This window comes from Diadema antillarum, unplaced genomic scaffold, assembly GCF_040938485.1.
Source record: "Diadema antillarum isolate AM-2024a unplaced genomic scaffold, OU_Dant_1.0 seq00002176_RagTag, whole genome shotgun sequence".
NCBI lineage: Eukaryota > Metazoa > Echinodermata > Echinoidea > Diadematoida > Diadematidae > Diadema > Diadema antillarum.
In genome coordinates, this window is record NW_027272814.1 from 192661 (window position 1) to 213224 (window position 20564).

General features: G+C 38.8%; 1 protein-coding gene across 1 annotated transcript in view; it reads right to left on the reverse strand.

The window, feature by feature from the left end:
- Positions 1 to 20564, reverse strand: part of LOC139714152 (2-(trimethylamino)ethylphosphonate dioxygenase-like) — an 85773-nt gene that overhangs the window by 57646 nt on the left and 7563 nt on the right. The window contains exons 2-7 of the mRNA XM_071625871.1: positions 13235 to 13239; positions 11143 to 11252; positions 9405 to 9535; positions 5184 to 5323; positions 4407 to 4465; positions 127 to 202 (exon numbers count right to left, since the gene is read on the reverse strand). Of these exons, the coding sequence (XP_071481972.1) occupies positions 127 to 202; positions 4407 to 4465; positions 5184 to 5323; positions 9405 to 9535; positions 11143 to 11252; positions 13235 to 13239 (521 nt within the window). The remainder of the gene's footprint in view (positions 1 to 126; positions 203 to 4406; positions 4466 to 5183; positions 5324 to 9404; positions 9536 to 11142; positions 11253 to 13234; positions 13240 to 20564) is intronic.

The window sequence follows — 20564 nt, forward strand, 5'->3', positions numbered from 1 at the left end:
TTGTTTTATAGGAATTCAACCTAGCTAGTAGGATATAAAGGTGTGTGTGTGTGTGTGGGGGGGGGGGGGGAGTCTTTAAAAAAGATACAGAAATCGAGAAAGAATATCCACGTCACAAACATATACCTTTGTGACTGCATCAGGGGACAAAGGCACTTTCTTCACAATGGCCACACCATAAGCATTTAGATAATCCAGCCATCTGTAAACAAATTTGACAAAGTAATCGCTTTTGTTAGTTCAACTTGTGCATATTGATTAAGGATTTACCAGTATCAGTTTGCAAACAAGCTGTATCACTGCTTTGTATGAGCAATGAGGGCACTGGTTTATGGAAGTAATTACTCATAAAGTTTCCACTTATCTTTTGACATAATTACATCGTTAATATAGCAATGCAATTTCTGCTGCTTCTCCCTCCCCATCTCACCTCCCCCCCCCCTAAAAAAAAACAAAAACCCAACAACAACAACCTGTGCCTGGCACCTCAAGATGAACATATGACAAATTTTGTTAGAGTAGCTTCAAGAGCTACTGGTTGTATTAAGCACAGAATTTGTTTTGACATATGTTCGAGCACTCACAGCCCATTTTAAAGATACTGTACTTTCATACAGGAGAAAGCATCTAAGACAACTCTGGTATACAATACAGGGGGTTGTTTCATCAATTTAGTCAGTGCTGACAAGTTGTGAGTCTCTGACAATTTCAGCAAAATCTGATTGGCTGAGAAGCTCTGGTCACTGACTGTTACCATGGTGATTGTCAGAGACTGACAACATGTCAAGGCTGACAACTTTCATGAAACGGTCCCCAGGACGCAGGTGAGATTGCCATGACTACTTTTTTTTTTTTACCAAAGAGAAATGTCACACAAAATGTAAAACATGGCCAAACAAAGCAATCATTCTACTCCTGTTACAAGACCAACGGAGATGTTCAAAGGGTAAAAAACAAAAACAACTAGAAATGTCGCTATGGCGACTGATATGCATGATTCTCCTCATAGGTCTAGATAGTTCATGTGGACAATGTGTGATTACATTTTCACAAAATTGGCAAAATATTACAATGACAAGTTTGTCACAAATGTGTTGAATGTTCACCTTCCTTGACCTAGGTTTAATTGGATGAATAGGAGAGCATGTATTTGGGATTTAAGGACTTTAACTTGACTTTGACCCATTCATTCGTTTATGCATTGAGTAATTTTCAAGGTATGGAGAAAAAGTGCAATTTCTGTATTGAATAGTAAATTGTTACCATTTTCATCTGGCCTTTGACCCTAAAATTCATAAGATAATCACTGTCAGGCAGAACATGCATAAATATGAAGTACATTTCAAGATAACTTGAGCCACTTCCAAGATATTGAGGAAAAACTTAGTTCAGCACTTTCAGTTGATCTTTGACCTTTTGACCTTTGAGGCAAAAAACAAAAGAAAAAAAAAAAACTTTCCAGAGAATCTCTGTTAGGTTATACATGCATACACCAAGTGTAAAAAAAAAAATAATCCTGCTGGCATTGCATAAACATGAGGGAAATAGTAAAATTTTGAAGTGTTGCCCTTGACCTTTGACCCCTGACCTTTGACCCCATGAACCCTATATTCTCTAGATAATCACTGCCAGTCAGTACATGTACATATACTATATCCCATGAAGATACCTTGAACAATTTCTAAGGTACAGAGAAAAAAAGTGAAGTTTTAATATTTTTACTTGACCTTTTGATCTTTGATCTTTGACCTCATGACCCAAATTTTCACCAGAAAATCTTAATCGGGTAATACATGTGTACACTAAGTTTAAAGAAAATATCTTTAGGCATTGCATAGAAATGATGGAAATAGTGAAATTATATGTATTTGACCTTGACCTTTTGACCTTTGACCTTGAGCATGTGCACCCAAAAGTTGATAGGCACAACTTCACCCCCCATTACACACTCATGCCAAGTTTCATTAGGATACCTCAAAAGGTTTTGATAGTTACCCTGTCCACAAAATTCATTACGGACGGACGGAAGGACGGACGGACGGAAGGACGGACGGACGGACGGACGGACAACCCGAAAACATAATGCCTCCGGCACCACTTCGTGGCGGAGGCATAAAAACAAAAACATAAAACATCTTGCCACTGATATAGGTGGTCAAGTTATTGCAACCCTCATACCACAAATGTCAGGTGATGCTAATATGGTGACATGACATTTGGTCCAGCGACAATTGCTCTGGTCTTGTTTTCTGCGAGGAATGTAGGATTAGGGTTAGGGTTATGTTTGTGGGTAGAGGTCATGTTTCGTTCAGTGTGCAGATATTTCATGGGAGGAATTGTAGCAGGAGCAAATATCATGGAACCTTCAATACACTGTCCATCAAAACTGTTGCACGATTCATTGGCTTTTATAGGTCTAGTGGAGTAACTCTTTCTGGGCCAACTGGCTTTCAAGCACACAAAGGGTTACAGTACGCCTACTGTATATGCCAAATATTCTGCGAGGCTTATTTTCGTGAATTTCACAAGTCCGGTGCTATTCGAGAATTGAAAAACATGCGAAAATATAAACTCTCATCCCGACATGAATGTGACGTGCACGCATAAATTCCTCTGTTCAATACTGTACTCCACAATCACGAATTTAACCACTTGCGAAATTGTCGGGAAGTCCCAATCTGCAAACAAGGCAAGTGTCAAATTGTGTCTCGCCCATTCGCGTACAAGAAATTAATATTTTTCAAACTCCCAGAAGTTCATTGACCCGCCTATGACCTTTGACCTTGTGGTGACCTTCAACTCCCCAAGGGACATTTACCATCCAAGTTTGGTCACAAACAGACAAAGGGATCAAAAGTTCTGAGCCATAATCGAAACACGCCATAAAAACTTAATGGGCCCTAAAATTTTGTTGACCCCTTTCTGTGACCTTTGACCTTGTCATGACCCTTAATTCCCCAAGGGACATCTACCGTCAAAGTTTGGTCACAAACGGACAAAGGGATCAAAAGTTATGAGCCATAATCAAAACGCACCATAAAAACTTAACATTGGGGCCCTAAAAGTTTGTTGACCCCTGTATGTGACTTTTGACCTTGTTATGACCTTCACCTCCCCAAGGGACATCTACCATCCAAGTTTGGTCACAAACAGACAAAGGGATCAAAAGTTACGAGCCATAATCAAAACGCGCCATAAAAACTTAACATTGGGCCCTAAAAGTTTGTTGACCCCTGTCTGTGACCTTTGACCTTGTGGTAACCTTCAACTTCCCAAGGGACATCTACCATCTAAGTTTGGTCACAAACAGACAGATACATCAAAAGTTACGAGCCATAAACAAAATGCGCCCTAAAAACTTAACGTTGGGCCCTAAAGTTCATTGACCTCTGCCTGTGAACTTTGACCTTGAGGTGCCCTTCATGTTTGATAAAATGTGCAACTTTGTATTACCACTCTTCCCTCCAAGTTTGATTGAAATTGAAATCCTCAGTAGAGAGTTATTCAAGTTTTTGTAGCGTTACGGACAGACAACGGACGGACGGACGACAGACGGACAGACGCCGCAGGCGATCCCTTAGTCTCCCCACACCTCCGGTGGGCTCGATAAAAATTAGACTTGCTAAATAAATGGCATATATAGTAGTCTTGGCATCATGTGTTATCTCTCTCTCACACACACACACACACACACACATCAAGAAATGGTCCTCTACCAATGAGGGAAGAGTTTGGACATTTGTGACCATGCAACACAATACCCAAGAAAAAGTTACCAGACATGGATGTTTAGCTAAGAGCAGATTTAAAATTATATATAACTCAATTCAAATGGACTCTTCTAACCTATCTAAATATTAGAAAGAATGCACAAATTCTGCAAATGTATGTGTAAGGAAAAGAGGCTCTGAAGTATACTTAGTGGGGTTTATTCAAGTGCTTAATCGTCTACCAAGCCATGCTCTGTGCCCTGAATGGGACAAAAAAACAGGATGTAAAATATCACAGCAACAACAATGAAGGGATTATCAGATTAAGCTGAAATTGACCATGCTCTCTTATCACATTCTATCCATGACTAATAAAAACTTTCAAAGCAGTAGCATCACTTTCAAAAGTTACAAGAGTTGAAAGTGAAGAGTATGTAGAGAGTTTAAAGGGGACTCTAAGACACACCTAGTTACACTATTCTACAAGAAAAGTGTTCTAGAAAAACTGCTAAAAACACTTTTTCCCGTTCATTTTATGATCCCGACCTTTACAATAATGTAGAAGCGCTCTTTCAGAAAATATGAAAAACTCAAGAATGACTAGTTTCACCTATTTTGAGTCCCCACACAAAATCAGTGAGTGCGACTTTTTGTTGGTTTTGTGATGCACGGTCACATTTCATCAGTTTCACTTACTCAAAGAAGCAATCCTCCGACTCATTGATGTCTTCCCAATCGAAGGAGCCAATACTACGCTGCATTGGGCAAAGATGGAAGTATTGTTCAAAAGTGAAGTCACAAACTTCTTAGCATGGTAGAATAAGAGTCCATGGAATAATTTGGTATAGATGATTCTTTTTCTTGTTTTTACCAGATGCTTATGTAAATGTATGTCATAAACTCCTTAGAATGGGAGAATAAGAGACCATGAGGATTGTAATACTTTGGTATAGATGATTCTTTTGCTTGTTGCTGCCACATCTTTATGTGCATCCATGCAGGGCATTCTTTGTATGTTCTTATAATACAGGCATACTTTCTTGATTGCTGATATATATCTTGACTTGTTTTCCCTACTTTCCATGGCATTGACATGGAATCAGACAGGGGAAACAAATGCATCCTTCGAATGACATTATCATGGTGTTGGAATGACAAAGCACTGAAAACACTAAAAAAATTTCTTTTTCAGGTGGACCATCTTCAGTGACTGCTGAACTGACAATTGCTTCTTTAAGATATTAAGTCCTAATCTAGACTTCATGGGAAACATAAAAGGCATGTATTATGGAACATTTATCTTTTCCTCTGTTGTTTTGTTTTGTTTTCTGATAAATGGTGGAAACCTAAACACTACAATAATCCACAGAACTACATGTCGGTTAGCTTAGAAACTAGCATGATGGAAAACACTATTTTGTAATCCCTCAGCTGAAGCATTTGGAATCTGGGAGGCTTTGAGATGTGACTCACGCCCAAGTACTTGACATCTCTCAGCCTTGCGTTGCGCTCAAGGTCCTCAGGCGAGTAGCTGTGTTGCTTTAACCATTCTACGGGCAGGACGCACTCGTGATCGTCTTCTTCATTGAACTGGATCACAATATATGTACCATCTGAATCAATGAAAATGTATTAACAAATTAATTTAAAAAAAAGCAGGGAGATGATTATTTCTACACAGGCACAATAAACTGTACAGACAAACATAGGATATGGATATACACATAATGGATATATACACACATGTATATATAAAATATATATATATATATATATATATATATATATATATATATATATATATATATATACATAGAGAGAGAGAGAGTCATTTTTTAAAAATGAAATTAACCCTAAATATTCAAAGGAGAATGCTGTGCTCGGAGAGACTTGTTTTTTTTTTTAATTCTGTTTTTCCTTTGTGAATATATATATGCTAATAAACATCCATAGCATTGCTACTTTTTCTGTGAACAGAAAACAAAGAAATAATTGATGCTGTTTACAGAATTTATGAAGTACATAAATTCTGTGTATTGTAACTGGGTGCATTCGGAAGCCAGTGATACTTTACTCTATGTTACATCAATTGCATCAGGTGATTTACTGTTACAGAGCATCAATCCGGCAAAAGATTACACAAATATTGTCCTTTGAGTGGAGTCCATCAGGGGGGCGTTTCATGAAGGAACTTGTCGGATAAAATATCTGACAAGTCAATTATATCCAACAAGTTTTGAGAAATTCTTTAGTCCGATTGGCTGATTTCTCTGAACTTGTCGGATATAACTGACTTGTCAGATATTTTATCCGACAAGTTCCTTCATGAAATGCCCCCCAGAAGTCTTGACATAATACTGTATGAGCTGAAATTTTCGCGGTGGTTTTATTTTCGCGAATTTCGCGAATCGCCTTTGAACCGCGAAAATAACAACACGCGATAAATAACAACGCGTGAATAACCAAGTTCAGTTACACCCTCACAACTGCGAAATTAACAACACGCAAAAATGTCCTCCAAGTAGCAAGTCCCGAAAATTTCAGCTCGTAGAGTAGTTGTCAAAATCTATGAGTGGTGTAAAGGGTCAAACAGCAGAAATGACATCCTTGTCCAGCAGTAACCTTTCTATACCTCAGTGACCTTTCTACACCACAGTGACCTTTCTACACCACAGTGACCTTCTGCACTGTCCTTCATACAGCGCCCCGATAACATTTGTTTACATCCACATATTTGCATCCAAGAAATAAATTTCACTTGTCATGACTTTCAATTATAGTAAAAGATGTGTGCTTAACATATCTTTTATCTCGCTTAATTGTCCTTTTCATGAAAATTTGTTTGTCTGTGCAGTATATGTTAAAGACCAATATCATCATTTCCATTTTCATTCTTTGCATTACCTGAGAATTAGCTACACTGGATTGTTAAAATATGATATTATAAGGGGAATTGAAAGATTTCTCACTCAGGTCCTACAATGGCCATTAGGGTTTAAAGACTTAGAGAATCATCATTGGTTCGAGAAAGGAGCTGGCAAGTTAATATCTTTCATGGCCACAAATCTCCATAAAAATGTCCTATTAGTTGAATCTATGAGTTGGCAAGTTCACAATCGTGTTTTTACAATTTCAATTTCAATTTCTTTTAAATATTTCTTATAAATAGCACAGAAAGAAAATAATTATACAATACAAAATAAAGTACAAGACAAAAACTTAGATAAAAGTTCACCAAAAGGTACAACAGTTTGTCTCAATATTAACACAAAGGTCTGTATACATTAAAGTTGAGCTTTGGTCATAATGCGAGAAATATGATGGGGCCTGCGTAAAAGCAAGCTTGTATACAGTTGCAGGTCCTGAGATAAATCAGACTGGGGGAATTATGGAATACAGAATTTAGGCCATACTATTACTGGAAGACCAACTAAAAGAAAGGGAAAAAAAGATCAAAGAAGTGTTACTAAAACGCATGAGCAACCAAAGTCCAGGTAAAATAAATATGGACTAAGTACAAGTACACTCTACTTTCAAAGTGACTTTGTTATGACCAAGCAAGATAAAATATGGGTGAGTGACCATAGCAACTTTTTGCACTGCCCTGTCTATACTATTATAACATATGTTTACATCTAAAGCATTTCAAACCACAAAGCAAATTTGATTTGTCAGTATTTACTGTCAGCATGAAATGTGTGCTTAACACTGCTTTTTGTCTTCCTTACACTTTGATTTCATACAATTTGTGCTCTTTGATCTCTAACTCATGTCCTGAAAAGGGCCACTGGTGTTAAAAAGCCCTAAAGAGGTTGCTTGTTTTGTTCTTTTCATATTAACATTATCTACACCAGTTTACAAATGTCACAAATGACCACAAACATATCTGAGCGTTAAGCCCCTATTTCACTTTGCCGTTCTTGCTACGATTTGACAATTTTCTCAGATCGGGAAGGATCGGGTAGAACCTGAGCCGATCTGGACACAGTACGTTTACATTGTCACTACGCTCTCCCCGCTTGCCGTACGATTAAAAATAGGTCAATTTTGATCGGGGAGATCGGGAAGAAATTTTGAACAAGTTCAAAATTTCAAAAAATGCCAGCTCCAACCCCGACCTCCACACGCTGCTGCCACGATGCTTCCGATCCCCGTACGCTTTTGCCGCTCTCTCTCGATCTGCTAGATCGGGACAGATCGGGGTCCAGATCTTGAAAGTGGAACGGGGGCTTTAGTAAGCAAGCTCAGAGTTAGCTCGATCATGTACACATTACTTCATATCACTTTTCTTTTTCTTTTTTTTAATCAGCTGGTTAAGCACTTCGCTGGTTTTCAAACCAACTGAAAGCATAACCTCGTCTGGCGTAGCAATTTATGGAATTCATCAATCATGTTCAAACAAAGAGGAAATTTGCAGGGACCAGGTGACAAGAATGGTCTGTCAATTAACACATGGGGAAAACATCGATTTTGTTCATTCTTATTGAATGTATTATTTTTCTATTAATGTAGGTGCTGCAAAATACTAGGCTTGCTGCCAGGTGGATGTTGCGGCAAGCACCATCTGTACGGATCACATGAATAATCATTATATCACAGATGCTTATCTCAGAGAAGCTATCACAGCAAACACCAGGCAATATCTCGTCTGCATATCACAATTTGTGAGTATAGTGTTATTCAATGAGTTCACAGACCTTTTGACTTTTAACCTTGTCCGACTTCATCAATATTCAAACATGACCAGTATCTCTGGGCCCGTGATGCACTTGTGGTGTGTTTTGTGGCCACATATTTCGTGTGTCAGTAACCAAGTGTTGTATTGAAAGGTGGGTACCTTTAGAGATGTTTTCAAGGCACATTAGTATGCATCTTGGTGCTGGCTAATTGCCCAGTCCTTTTACAATGCCACCAGTTGACATTGCTCTGAATGATTTTCTGTGGCATTGGTTTCATGTGACAGCCATGAAGGATGTAGTGTGCCTATCACTCTCCTGCCACTGAGCGGTCAATGAGTTCACTTTTCAGTTGTCCAGTGGAAACACAAGTAATGCAATGCAAAAATCCTTCCATATCATATCTATCAACGGTAAAAATGCCTTTGGCCATTTTCACACCAGTTGAGAAATTACAATCATAATTACGATTAGAATTATTGCGCGAACACATGACTAAGGAAGGCTTTGCGGATTCGGCGGTTTTGAGTTTCAGTGCAAGGGGAAGTTGAACTTCTTCCTGAGTTCCCATTAATTGCTTTTGAGTGGTAAATAGCACTCCCTTTGACTAGCTGCAGTGTGAGGATTCAAGGGGTGCAATTTTTCGGCAGAAGTGGTTAAAAGGTCATCACAAGTTCCATCCCCTAAAGCACGATTTGGAGGTCAATCCACTCACACGACTGTTTCATTTCATAATTTTGAAAAATTGTGATTGAAAAACACCTCATCGTCATTTGCATCACTAGTGGAATCACGATCAAAATCACCTCCATGATTCCAGTTTGCATACACATGGGCAAAAAAAATGTCATTTGAATCATGATTCTAGTGATGCTTCATGGGAATCGTGGTTCACATTATGCACTGTCAGTAAATGAGAAACCAGCTTTTGTCACATTTGACAGATCACGAAGGAAATATCTTTTATCCCACATGTAGCTATTACAAGTGTACTATACTTTTTTCTTTTAAACATTACCTTGTTCTAGACTTGCAGATTGTATGGTCAGTTGGTTGGGATAGTCTAATATCGTCACAATCTTTTGACCTGTAAGTGGCTGAATGCATCTCTCACAGTGGCAGTTGTATCGCAGCCATGACGTATTGAATCTGTTGTAAGAAAGATTAATGTGATAATCCTTGCAGTACAATTAGAAATACTATATCTACTACTACCACTACAAACAGTCCTGTATGAGGTGTTATTTTTGTGTATACATATTTTCATGAATGAAGTCATAGACATTTCAGCAAGATGTTTTCGCAAATCGATGGCACTGAAACTCTAAAAATTCATAACTTTTAAATTGATTGCCCGATTTCCCTAAACTTTCACTGATGTGTTCTACCAAAATTGCTGCTTTCTCTCAATCCATGTTTATATTTGGGTTTTGGTTACCTACACCATCATCAGAGGAGTATGGACTGAATCTAGCTGCAATATTATTATAATTATTATTATTATTTTTTTTTTTTTTTTTTGGGGGGGGGGGGGGGGGGGGGGTTGGAGGGGTTTCAAGTTGATTGTGCCAGCCTGTTATCTCAAGCTGATGGTGCCATCAATCCCATTTAGTACCATTATCATATATGATATACAAACCTCATTTCACTACTTCTGTAAACTTCACTGCATGAAATTGTATTTGGTGAAATAAAATGAATTTTTGCACGATAACACAATCTCTTTCTTATTGTTACACCTACTCGAAAATTAATCGCATCTCTACTTATCACTTTATTCATTATTCACATCGAACACTAAGGCACGCTGTTGTGCTACTACATCACAGTTAGTTCTCAAAAAAAAAATGTAAAAAGTTATAAAAGTAAAGAGCTGGAAGGCATAACAAATTATACACATGCATATACTACACAGACCTACATTGTCAAGAGTAGTGTCAAGTTCAAATAAAGCTTGGTGCCCAGTTTCTAAACACTAGTATATGATTTCATCTTTTATCAAATACATTCCATTCATTCATTTGTAAAATTCCTCTTCAAAATGTAAGGTGAAGGACTTCATTTTGTTCATTTGTATTTATGAATTTCTATCACAAGGACTCTGGACCAAATGGCAAAAAAAGTGAACTCTTAAACTCTCAATAGCATGCTGGACTACATGTACATCACCCTGTACTGTAATAGTTTACAGTGCGGGGCCGAGCCCCGCAATTTTGTCCGTTTACACTGCTGGGCTCGCCCGCGCTTTTGATTCAAACCTTTCATTATTTTGTCGTAGTGGCGCTCTGCTTGTAAACAAACGCAATTTGGTATTGTCTGGTTTTCAGACCCTTTGCCAATTGAATTCCGTGGCGACGAAGTCGCCGTTTGGGCAAAGGCCTTTGCCGAAGGAAAAAATCCTTTGCAAGACAAAACCGCCTTAAACTATACTAGTTTTCGACGTTGAGGGGGTTAATATCCTGAATAGCGAAATAGTACAGGCAGAGGGTTTGGAAGCCAGACTAAAATTGGCCACGCATTTGGCCCAGTTTGCGTTTACACTGAGAAAAGGCAGGGCTCGGCCGCGGCTCGGCCGAGACCACCTCCAGAGCGTGGCCAAATGCGAGACAAATTTTGGCCTCGCATTTGGCCTTTTGCGCGTTTACACTGAAATGAAGGTGGTGTGGGCCGCGGTCGAGCCGCGGCCGAGCCTCACACTGTAAACGGGGTCATAGATTACGCCAGTGCAAACGAGTGCTGCATCGCACTCTACCTACCTACTGCTGAAGCCATCCTGCCATCCCACTTTGAGAATCTTGCCATCATTGTCTGTATCCAGGGATGCAACTAAGCCGAGCCTTTTGCCTCTGTTCCTCTCGTCAAGGTTCTGTGATTCAAAGAGAACATAAATACATATCATATAACAAGAGTATGAAGTCATGATGTATGCCATAATGATGTATGCCATAACTCTTTAACTCTGCATACACGAAACAGTGAAACCCCATTGCAACAAGATATTGGGGACAGCAAGTAGTTTTTTATTTTCGTGGAATCTGGTTGAAATAGATGTGTATATGGTTGGTTCATTAAGTGCACAAACATAGGACTACAGATAATCTAGACACAATAAGCCCCACTTGTCTGAGAGAATAAGGCCAAAAAAGGCCTTAAGCGCAACTTTCTGCTGCCACTTCCGGGTTTTTTCCGGCTGACAAGCAAAAGAAAGGCCTTCAGCGCAACTTTTTTTACCCACACTTCTAAGCCATCTTGTACAACACAAACACACACACACACACACACACACACACACAAAGCTTAACCACTTGTATGTTTATTTGTTCGATTGTTTTTTTCTGGTGCCACATCAGGGGTAAAAATGTTTGTATTGTATCTTTGTATTCCTATGCATTATCCAAGAAAAGACCCCCCGCCCCACCCGTACACTCAACCGACCTTGCAAATTGGTTTTCATCCTAGAAGTATACACACATTTGATATACACTCCACTCATGTACTTCAGAGCAAGAGCTTGTAATGCAAATGAATTCAATTTCATAAACCTCAGGCCTTGGTCACAACTCGCCGTACTTGCAAGTGTGTGCCGTCTACTTGCAAAAATGTACGTAGTAAGTACCGCTTCAGTACGGATTTTAAAGCACGCAGACATGCCACAGCACTTTTAGGACACGAGGAACTTTCACTGTGTTCGGGCTATGGATTCACCCTAAGTACGGGTGACGTGCATGCCCTCTACAGTCAATGTGTGCACAACGCACTGACTCCGTGAATCTTTGAAAATTTTCCCACCATCGCTTAGCACTTAGCACGTGCGTGTTGTGCCCGTGGTAAGTGCATAGTCCATGCTTACTCGGCACTTCCCTCAGTTCAACTGTTCAATGAGTATGCAGATCGTACCGAATAAGCACGTGCTCCGCACTAAATACGCAAGATGAGCGCACTGATTGCTGCTATGTACAAGCCAAGCCGATGGACGAGTGTCATCAATTTGTAATACCACCATATATCAAGTTTTCTACAAATCAAAATCGTAAAATACATAGACACATCAGCCTACATTACACCAAAATTATGTTTGAAAATCGAGATGTGTGGAGGAACCTACATAAAAGAAAATTGCCTGTGGGGGTAGGCTCTAAGAAAAGAAATTGGCACGCACACACACACACACACACACAGACACAACAAGCGCGTGTGCAAGAAACAAAAAACAGACAGAAATGAAAAGGAGAGGAAGGAGATAGAAAAGAGAACAAATATAACTTCAACTCAAGACAGCTATCAACTCTCCTTGGTAACATTTTTTTTTTTCCGTGATTGGAAAATTTGCGTAGTTTGCATTCAAGTCGTGTGTAATTCTTCATGTTTGTGACTGGCTGCAGTTTAGCAATGGTACACACGACATTAACATGTATGCATGTCATGAGAACTACATACGCACAAACTGCGCAAAACTGGTTTACAGTTCCATAAGCTGAACACATGGGAGAAAAATTTTCTGAATGTTGGACTTTGCCATTATTTTGACAGTCGCATCCTTTGCATATCGTTCGCATGCTCAGTGAAATCAGCCCATAAGAAAGTAACAATTTAATCTTGGAGACATGAGGTCAAATGTCAAAGGTCATAGGGTAGCGTAATAAAATTACATTAACATAAGCTTAATCTCCCAAAACTCACAAACAGAAGATCCCATTTTCACCAAACCTGCAGGGTGTGTTCAGAATGAAGAGAAAGCAATAAAATTTGGGGGTCATAAGGTCTGAGGTCAAGGGTCATAGGGGTCATAACAGACATAAAATAAGTTTAATCTCCCCATAACTCAAGAAAAGATGATCAGATTTTCACCAAACCTGCAAGGGGTAATAAGAATGAAAAAAGAAAGTATTAAATTTCAGGGTCATAAGGCTAGAGGTCAAGGGTCAGAGGGGTCATAAAAGACAAAATAAGCTTAATATCCCACTACATCAAGAACGGATGATCAGATTTACACCAAACCTGCAGGGTGTGTTCAGAATGAAGAGAGAAAGCATTAAATCTGGGGGTCATGAGGTCAGGGGTCAAAAGTCATAGGGGTCATAAAAGATATGAAATAAGTCCATGATCTCCCAATGACAAACGAACGGATAATCCAATTTTCATCAAACTTGTAGGGTGCTTTCACAAAGAAGAGAGATAATACTAAATTTGGGGGTCATGAGGTCTAAGGTCGAAGATCGTAGGGGTCATAAAAGAACATAAAAGAACCTTAATCTCCCAATTACTCGAGAATGAGTGATCATTTTCACAAAATGTATTGTGAAGATGAAGATATCTGTCTCTATACCTCTATGGGTGCGTTTATCAACTCTTTTTCTCGGCAGAAACAGGTTTTCCAAACGGCTTTCAGGGAATTTTTACGAGATGATAAACGCAAAGCGGTTTGGAAAGCCTTTTTGGAAAGCCTTTTCGAAAGCCGCAAATTTGTGCTTTCTGAAACAGGTTTCCTAAACAGGTTTTTTCTAGAAGCCTTCTGAAGCGAGATAAACGCAAAGCTGTTTTGAAACGGCTTTGTACTGCAGTTGCCAACCATGTACGCCTTATATGACCTCTTCTCCTCGGGTCGAATTGCGCAATGCAGCTGTGCAGTGACAGGCCAGTTATCGTGTTCGTGAAGAGTTGATAAACGCAACTATTTTGGAAGCCGTTTCTAAAGGGCTTTGGAAACAGCTTTTGAAAGCCGTTTAAACAGGGGAAAGATGATAAATGCAGCCAATGTTTGTGTTGACACAGGGTCATAACGGATGTGAACACATGCAGAAAAAAATAGAAGAATGCATTGGAACTGTATCTACCATGAAGCAATGTTTGTTATCGTGAGATCTATGGGAAGATTCAGTCACTTTGACTCATGCAATTAAAATTCTCATATATCTAAAGTGAAAGGGACTGGATTTTCCATCAACTTATCCAACATCCAAGTCCGCACGCAACTTCCATTTAGCCATTTTTTTTTTTAATGAATTCAAGGGGGGGGGGGAGAATTGGGACAGGTTCGATCATGTGAAAGTTAAGTGATTCTGCAGTACCTGCAGGAAATTGCATCAGTGCACCCATTACGTTCTTTATGTATCAACCCCACGCCTTCTTCCTGTCACAGACGTTATGCTTAGGATGGGCTCATACAGTCTTTACCCTGGGACACGTTGTCATTCATATCTGGATTACCTAGTGTGCAACAATTGTGAGACCATGGCAGGCTTGAGCGATGAGTTCTATGGGAGTGCTATGTACATCTACATGTACATGATGCTGTACACATCAAGTACAGCATGAAATCATGAGGTGCACTGATTTATTCTGGGACTGCTTGCCCTCAGGAATGTTCACCACAATGAACATAATTTGCATGAAGTGCATTTGCATATTTGAATTATATATTAAAATTAACTATGTGAACCAATAGAGGTAAATGGAATGGAAGAGGTACACTGAAATGTAAGAACCGAATTCACCAAAAAAATACCAATGGAAGCAAGTAGGACATGCATGGCAACTTGCTGTGGTCAACACCTCAACATAGAATGTTGAATAAAAGAGTCAGATGCGAGGATGCACTGAATGAACTCATCTGAACAAGAAAGGAATGAAGGTCATGAGAGGAATAAAGGAGATATATCAACAAGAATGAGGGGGAATGTAACCAATACTGATACCCAGTACCCCAAAAAGGATACAGCTTCACAAACCATCTTTACATACAATCAGCTATAGTTCTGCGATTCTATAGTACCGCCTGCATGAAATTGGCAGTATCTGTGCACTCTAATGTTCTTAATCACTCAACCACAAGCCTTTCTTCTTCTTGTCATTTGGCCTCGTGTAATAAGCTTGAGCTGGGCTCCGTATTTGCCTGGAGACACATTCATGTCAAGGTCATGTAGCATGCACTAATGTGAGACCAGACTTGAACAAAGCATGCCATTCACACTGTAACTATACCCATGACTGTGTAATCTGGATGTCATGCCAGCTAGCACCAACTACAATGTACAGGAGGTTCGCCAATGATCAGTTGGAGCATTAATAGAATGGTGCAGTACATGCAGTTTGCAAGTGGAACCAGTGGCACAGAGAGAGAGAAAAAAAAAGACACACACACACAATGCCTCAAGGGACACTTAGTGACAGAGGCACAAAGAGAGCTTTGAATTAAAAAAAAAAACAATTATGAAAGAGTTAAGTAAATGCCATAATGTAAAAGTGGAAATTTTCGCGGTGTTGAAATTGTCGCGCATTTCGTGCAAACCAGAAACTAGCGCGAAAATAAAAGCACGCAAATATTTTTGCTTGCCATATGTTCCAGTAGTTGATATCTTGATTACGTGGAATTTAAACATGCAAAACCCTTCTTACCCAGCTGATCGCGTAAAATTAGTCGCACAAAAATATCCACTTATACAGTACACATGAAGGACAATTCAGAAACGTACAAACCCCTTCACGACTACATTCTTTCTAGGCTTGCAAATTGAAGTTTTAAGATACGTAGTTATAGTTTGCTGTCCTTGGCAAATGATATATATTCTTATACTACAAGCTAAAAATTTAGTCAAAGTAATACCTTAAATTCATATACCAGACATTGGCATACCAAGGTCAATAACATGTCACTTGCTCTCTCATAATATGACCTTGGAAGCTCAAGTCAGCTTACACCATGTGACAAACAAAGGCTTGGTCTAGGTCTGGACTACAATAATATGCAAACAGACCACACCCAATGTGGCCAAGTCAAGACTGGTCTAAAGTATATCCATAGCAAACAGCATACATATTAGTATTTGTACCTGTCCAAAAATAAAGATTATGTTTGACTTTTACCAAGAAAATTCCATTACCATAGTGACTGTGTTACTTGAAGCAAAAAAGAAAAAGAAAAAGAAAGAACAAACAAATATATATCTATATATAGGCAGAAGTGCACATTCCTCTAATGTTACATATTGTAAATTCATTCAAATTCATCAATTCAAGTAACTACAAACATGGGGAGTTGTTGCACTATAAGCTGTATGACAGTGCATGCTTGTAGTATGTTCTCCATTCCTTCATATCATACACACACAAATATGTACAGTGCACTCCCGTTATAATGAACATGGTTATAACAAAATTCTCGTTACGATGAAGTAAAAATTCAGGTCTCAAAATTGCCATTACATATCTTTACACTCTTTACTCTTCAGCTATCAAAAAGAAAAAAAAAAATCAATATAATGAAAGGAAACTGCCAGCCCCCAGGACTTTGTTATAATGAGAGTGCACTGTACATACAAGTATAAACTAGACAAGAACTCAGAGTGCAGACCTCCGTCAAGCAGCTCGTACCCACCAATATACACATATGCTGGAAATGGCCCTATCTCCCAATGATAAAGAATTCTTTCCAGTACCTCTAACTCAGCTACCTCCTGTGCATGGTGCACATGCTTAGTGTGCGCATGGCGTAATGTACACCTCAAATATGCCCAGCTTTAATTCCCTCGTTTATTGGCCCTTCTTTCCAAAGATAGAGATTTAAATCTAAAAAGAATTTGAAAAAAAAAATCCTTCATCCAGACAATGATCTGGATCATTACCAAAATTCAATCAGCTGTTCCCTGTATCACTGTCAATTTTTCCTGAAAATTTCATCCAATCTGCATGTTTTCAACTTTTTGAGTTGTTTTGCAAACAGACAAATTAACAAACAAACATAAGTACAACCATAACCACATTGGCAGAGGTAAACACCCAAGGTGCTCTGGAAAAACAAGAGACCTAGTGGGTCTTGTGCTCAACTGTATTGCATGCTCATCTTCAATGCATTCTTGCAGACTATTTGTGACCGTGCACCTCAAAACGAACATAAAGTCGCACACATTGATTTTGCATGAGGACTGAAAATAAGTGAAATGGGTCAACCAAGCCGATATTGACCTTTTCATATTTTCTGAAAGAGCAGGTCTTCTTTACATTATGTTAAAATTTGGTATCATAAAACGGGCGGGAAAGTGTGTTTTTTAGCAGTTTATGTTGAACATTTTTTGGTAGAATAGTGTGATTAGGTGTGTTTTTAGTGTCCCTTTCTCATTTCTGAAAAACCTTGTACACACTCTTCACTTTCATTTCTAATTACTTTTGAAAGGATATAGCTACTGCTTTGAAAGTTGGCATTGAATATGGACAGATTTGTTAATGAGGCATGCTTAATTTCAATTTAATCCAATAATCCCTTCATTGTTGTCACTCTGGTGGTTTACTTCCTGTTTTTTGTCCCATTCATCGAACAGCAAGCAAGGTTTGGTAAAGATTAAGCGCTTGAATAGACACTGTACTTCAGAGCCTCTTTTCTCAGTACACACTTTTCCTGAGTTTGTGCTTTCTTTCCAATATTTAGATAGGTTAGGAGAGTCCATTTGACCCGAGTTATACATTATTTTAAAGCTTAAAGTCTGCTCTTTCAGAATATGGTCTTAACTAAAAATTCATATCTGGCGACTTTTTGTTTGTTTTGAGGTGCAGGGTCACATTTAATACTGAAGAAGAATTTAGCAAGCTTGGGGGGCTTTTGGGGCCTCCAGGCGGGCATGGAGCTCATTTGTATCCTATCACACTAGCAATAACACCTCCCAAGTTTGTAGAAAATTTGACTACCGGTGAGTATTTTCAAATACAGTGTAGTTCAAAATGTGAAAACTGGCCCCCGTATAGGACCAGTGTTTCCATGTTTAAATTGAGGAGATACTAAGAATATGAACTAAATCAGATATTTAACAGAGTTGTATTTTGTAGAGGCAGACATTAGACCCTATTGCAAAAGAGCTGATTTCTTGACTGTTACATGGGTAGTAATCTAGTAGTAGTATTATATCTACTGTCCTCAGCTTTTTTAAACATACTGGTATTTCTTTAGTTTTACAAAGACCAGAATATGTAGAAATACATGTCCGCAGCCACTTAGATTTGAACAACTGTCGTTGAAAGAAGTATATCGATAGACATTTCTAAATGGAAAGAAATTGCTGATATGTACTGGCACAAACAGACCATCCTGCTACACCATTATTCACACATATATTTGGTAGAACACAAGAGGTCTCAAACATTTAATCCAGTTGATCTTGAGTTTTGATCCCTACCTCGCACATATGTACTTTGACATTTCAAGCAAAACAATACATAATTCCATTCTTTTCAGTTAGTCTTGACCTTAGTTTGAACTTTGACACCTGGCAACATTGGAGGTAAAAATCACATCGGTGCCCTGAAAAAGATTAGTGACAATAGTTGACACCACTAAGACTCTCCAAACAGCCAAGACCATATCATCATTATTTTCATATCTAGAGGTCTGTTAACCCTAAAAGGGTGGGGGGGGGGGGGGGGGGGGCAATAATTCTGCAACGTGAGATGCCCTGTCATAAGGCTTCTTGAGCTTTTTTTTTAGTCTTGTGCAACTTTTGAGACCAAATTTGCAATGTCCGCACGTACTGCTAAGAAGCCATGCCCATTTTTGTACCTGCATGTCAGTCATCCCGCAACAGACACAATTTTGTGATTTTGTGTACAGTTCTATAGAAAACAGTTCACTGCCATGAAACTCATAAAAGTCTTACTATTTTTACTTTTAATCACTTTGATTAATCTTATACTAATTATGGTAGAAGAGTGGTCACTGACATTTTCCATTTAAAAACAAAGAAAAAATTATCAAACAAAGAAATACATAAGAAATTCCAAAAACAATTAAATACGTAAGACAGGGGCAGATCCAGAAATTCTGTAAAGGGGTGGGGGGGGGGGGGGCGCAACTAACGTTTCTGGTGCCACTTCCGGGTTTCATTTCAGTTTTTCTTTTTATTTCTTTTGTTTTTAACGAAAAATAAAGGGAGGGGGCCTTTGCCGGTTGCGCCCCCCTCTGGATCCACCACTTTAAGAATTAAATGATTTTTGAAGTTTTTGTGATGCACAATTGTTGATTATATCAAAACAGATCTACAAATTAAAAGTAGTCTCTCAATGCTTTTAATCACGCTAGAATATGATCTTGAGCTTAATTTGCATTAATTAATTCATTAATTAAAATTAGAAATTGATAATTTCAAAAACGTGAAGACTCAATCTTGTAGATTACAACATGGATGCTAGTGACATGTATGTCACAAAGAACAATGATACCACTCATGAGGTCATTGTGCCTTGTGTAACACTTCAGACCCTACCACTGTTAGTATCATTGCCTATCCTTATCGGTCCCAACTTGGTTTAATTGATGATACAAACCACTGATGAGTAGTTTGACTGAGTCCGTGCGAAAGCCAGCCCTTTCATACCAGTCCAATTCTCCCTAGCCGTGTTTGGTCTAGCCCACCATCGTCGGTAGCAGCCCCATGGCAATATCTGCATTCGGCAAGCCTGCTGGGTAGATCCCAACACTCTGGCAGTCATCCTTACCATCGAGGCCATTTTGAAGCAGATCAAAACTGTTCTGAATAATTCAAAACAAAACAAGACAAACAAAACAAAAAGATTTCCCCACATAAGCATTCAATAGGATGAGAGCAACAAACACCAATCATGATACATGTATGACATCACACACATTTCTGACAATCTGATAATTTCAACATTTCGTTTGGTTTAGTTTTGCTTCTGTGCTTTTTCAATTTGAAACAAAGTATGCAAGACATACAATATAGAAATAGCCAAATTCATATCATTTTATCAAATTCATCATTGTTACTTGAACAAAAAACACAGTAATACGCTGCACCTTGATCATATGTACACTCCGACAAAGCAAATACAGGAGACTGCCATCACAAGCAGAGTTTTACGAGGTGCGTGCCCCACCAAAATACACAAAAGAGCAATCCTCGTTCACATATTACTAAAACTTTCTGAAAAAAAAAAAGGAGGGGAAGGGAACAGGAGAACTGTGCCGAGAAAATTTTATATGAATTCAGAAGAACAGAACTAGCTGCCTGAAAAGGGATGGTAAATCAACTGATTTTGAAGACTGTACATCTCAATCATTAAAACCACCTGTAGTCCTTATAACAGTGACCTGGTACCCCAGGCCCATGGTACGATGAGATGACCTACAGATATTTTGACAAATTTGGGCATATCGCTCATGAGAGTACAAAAAAGA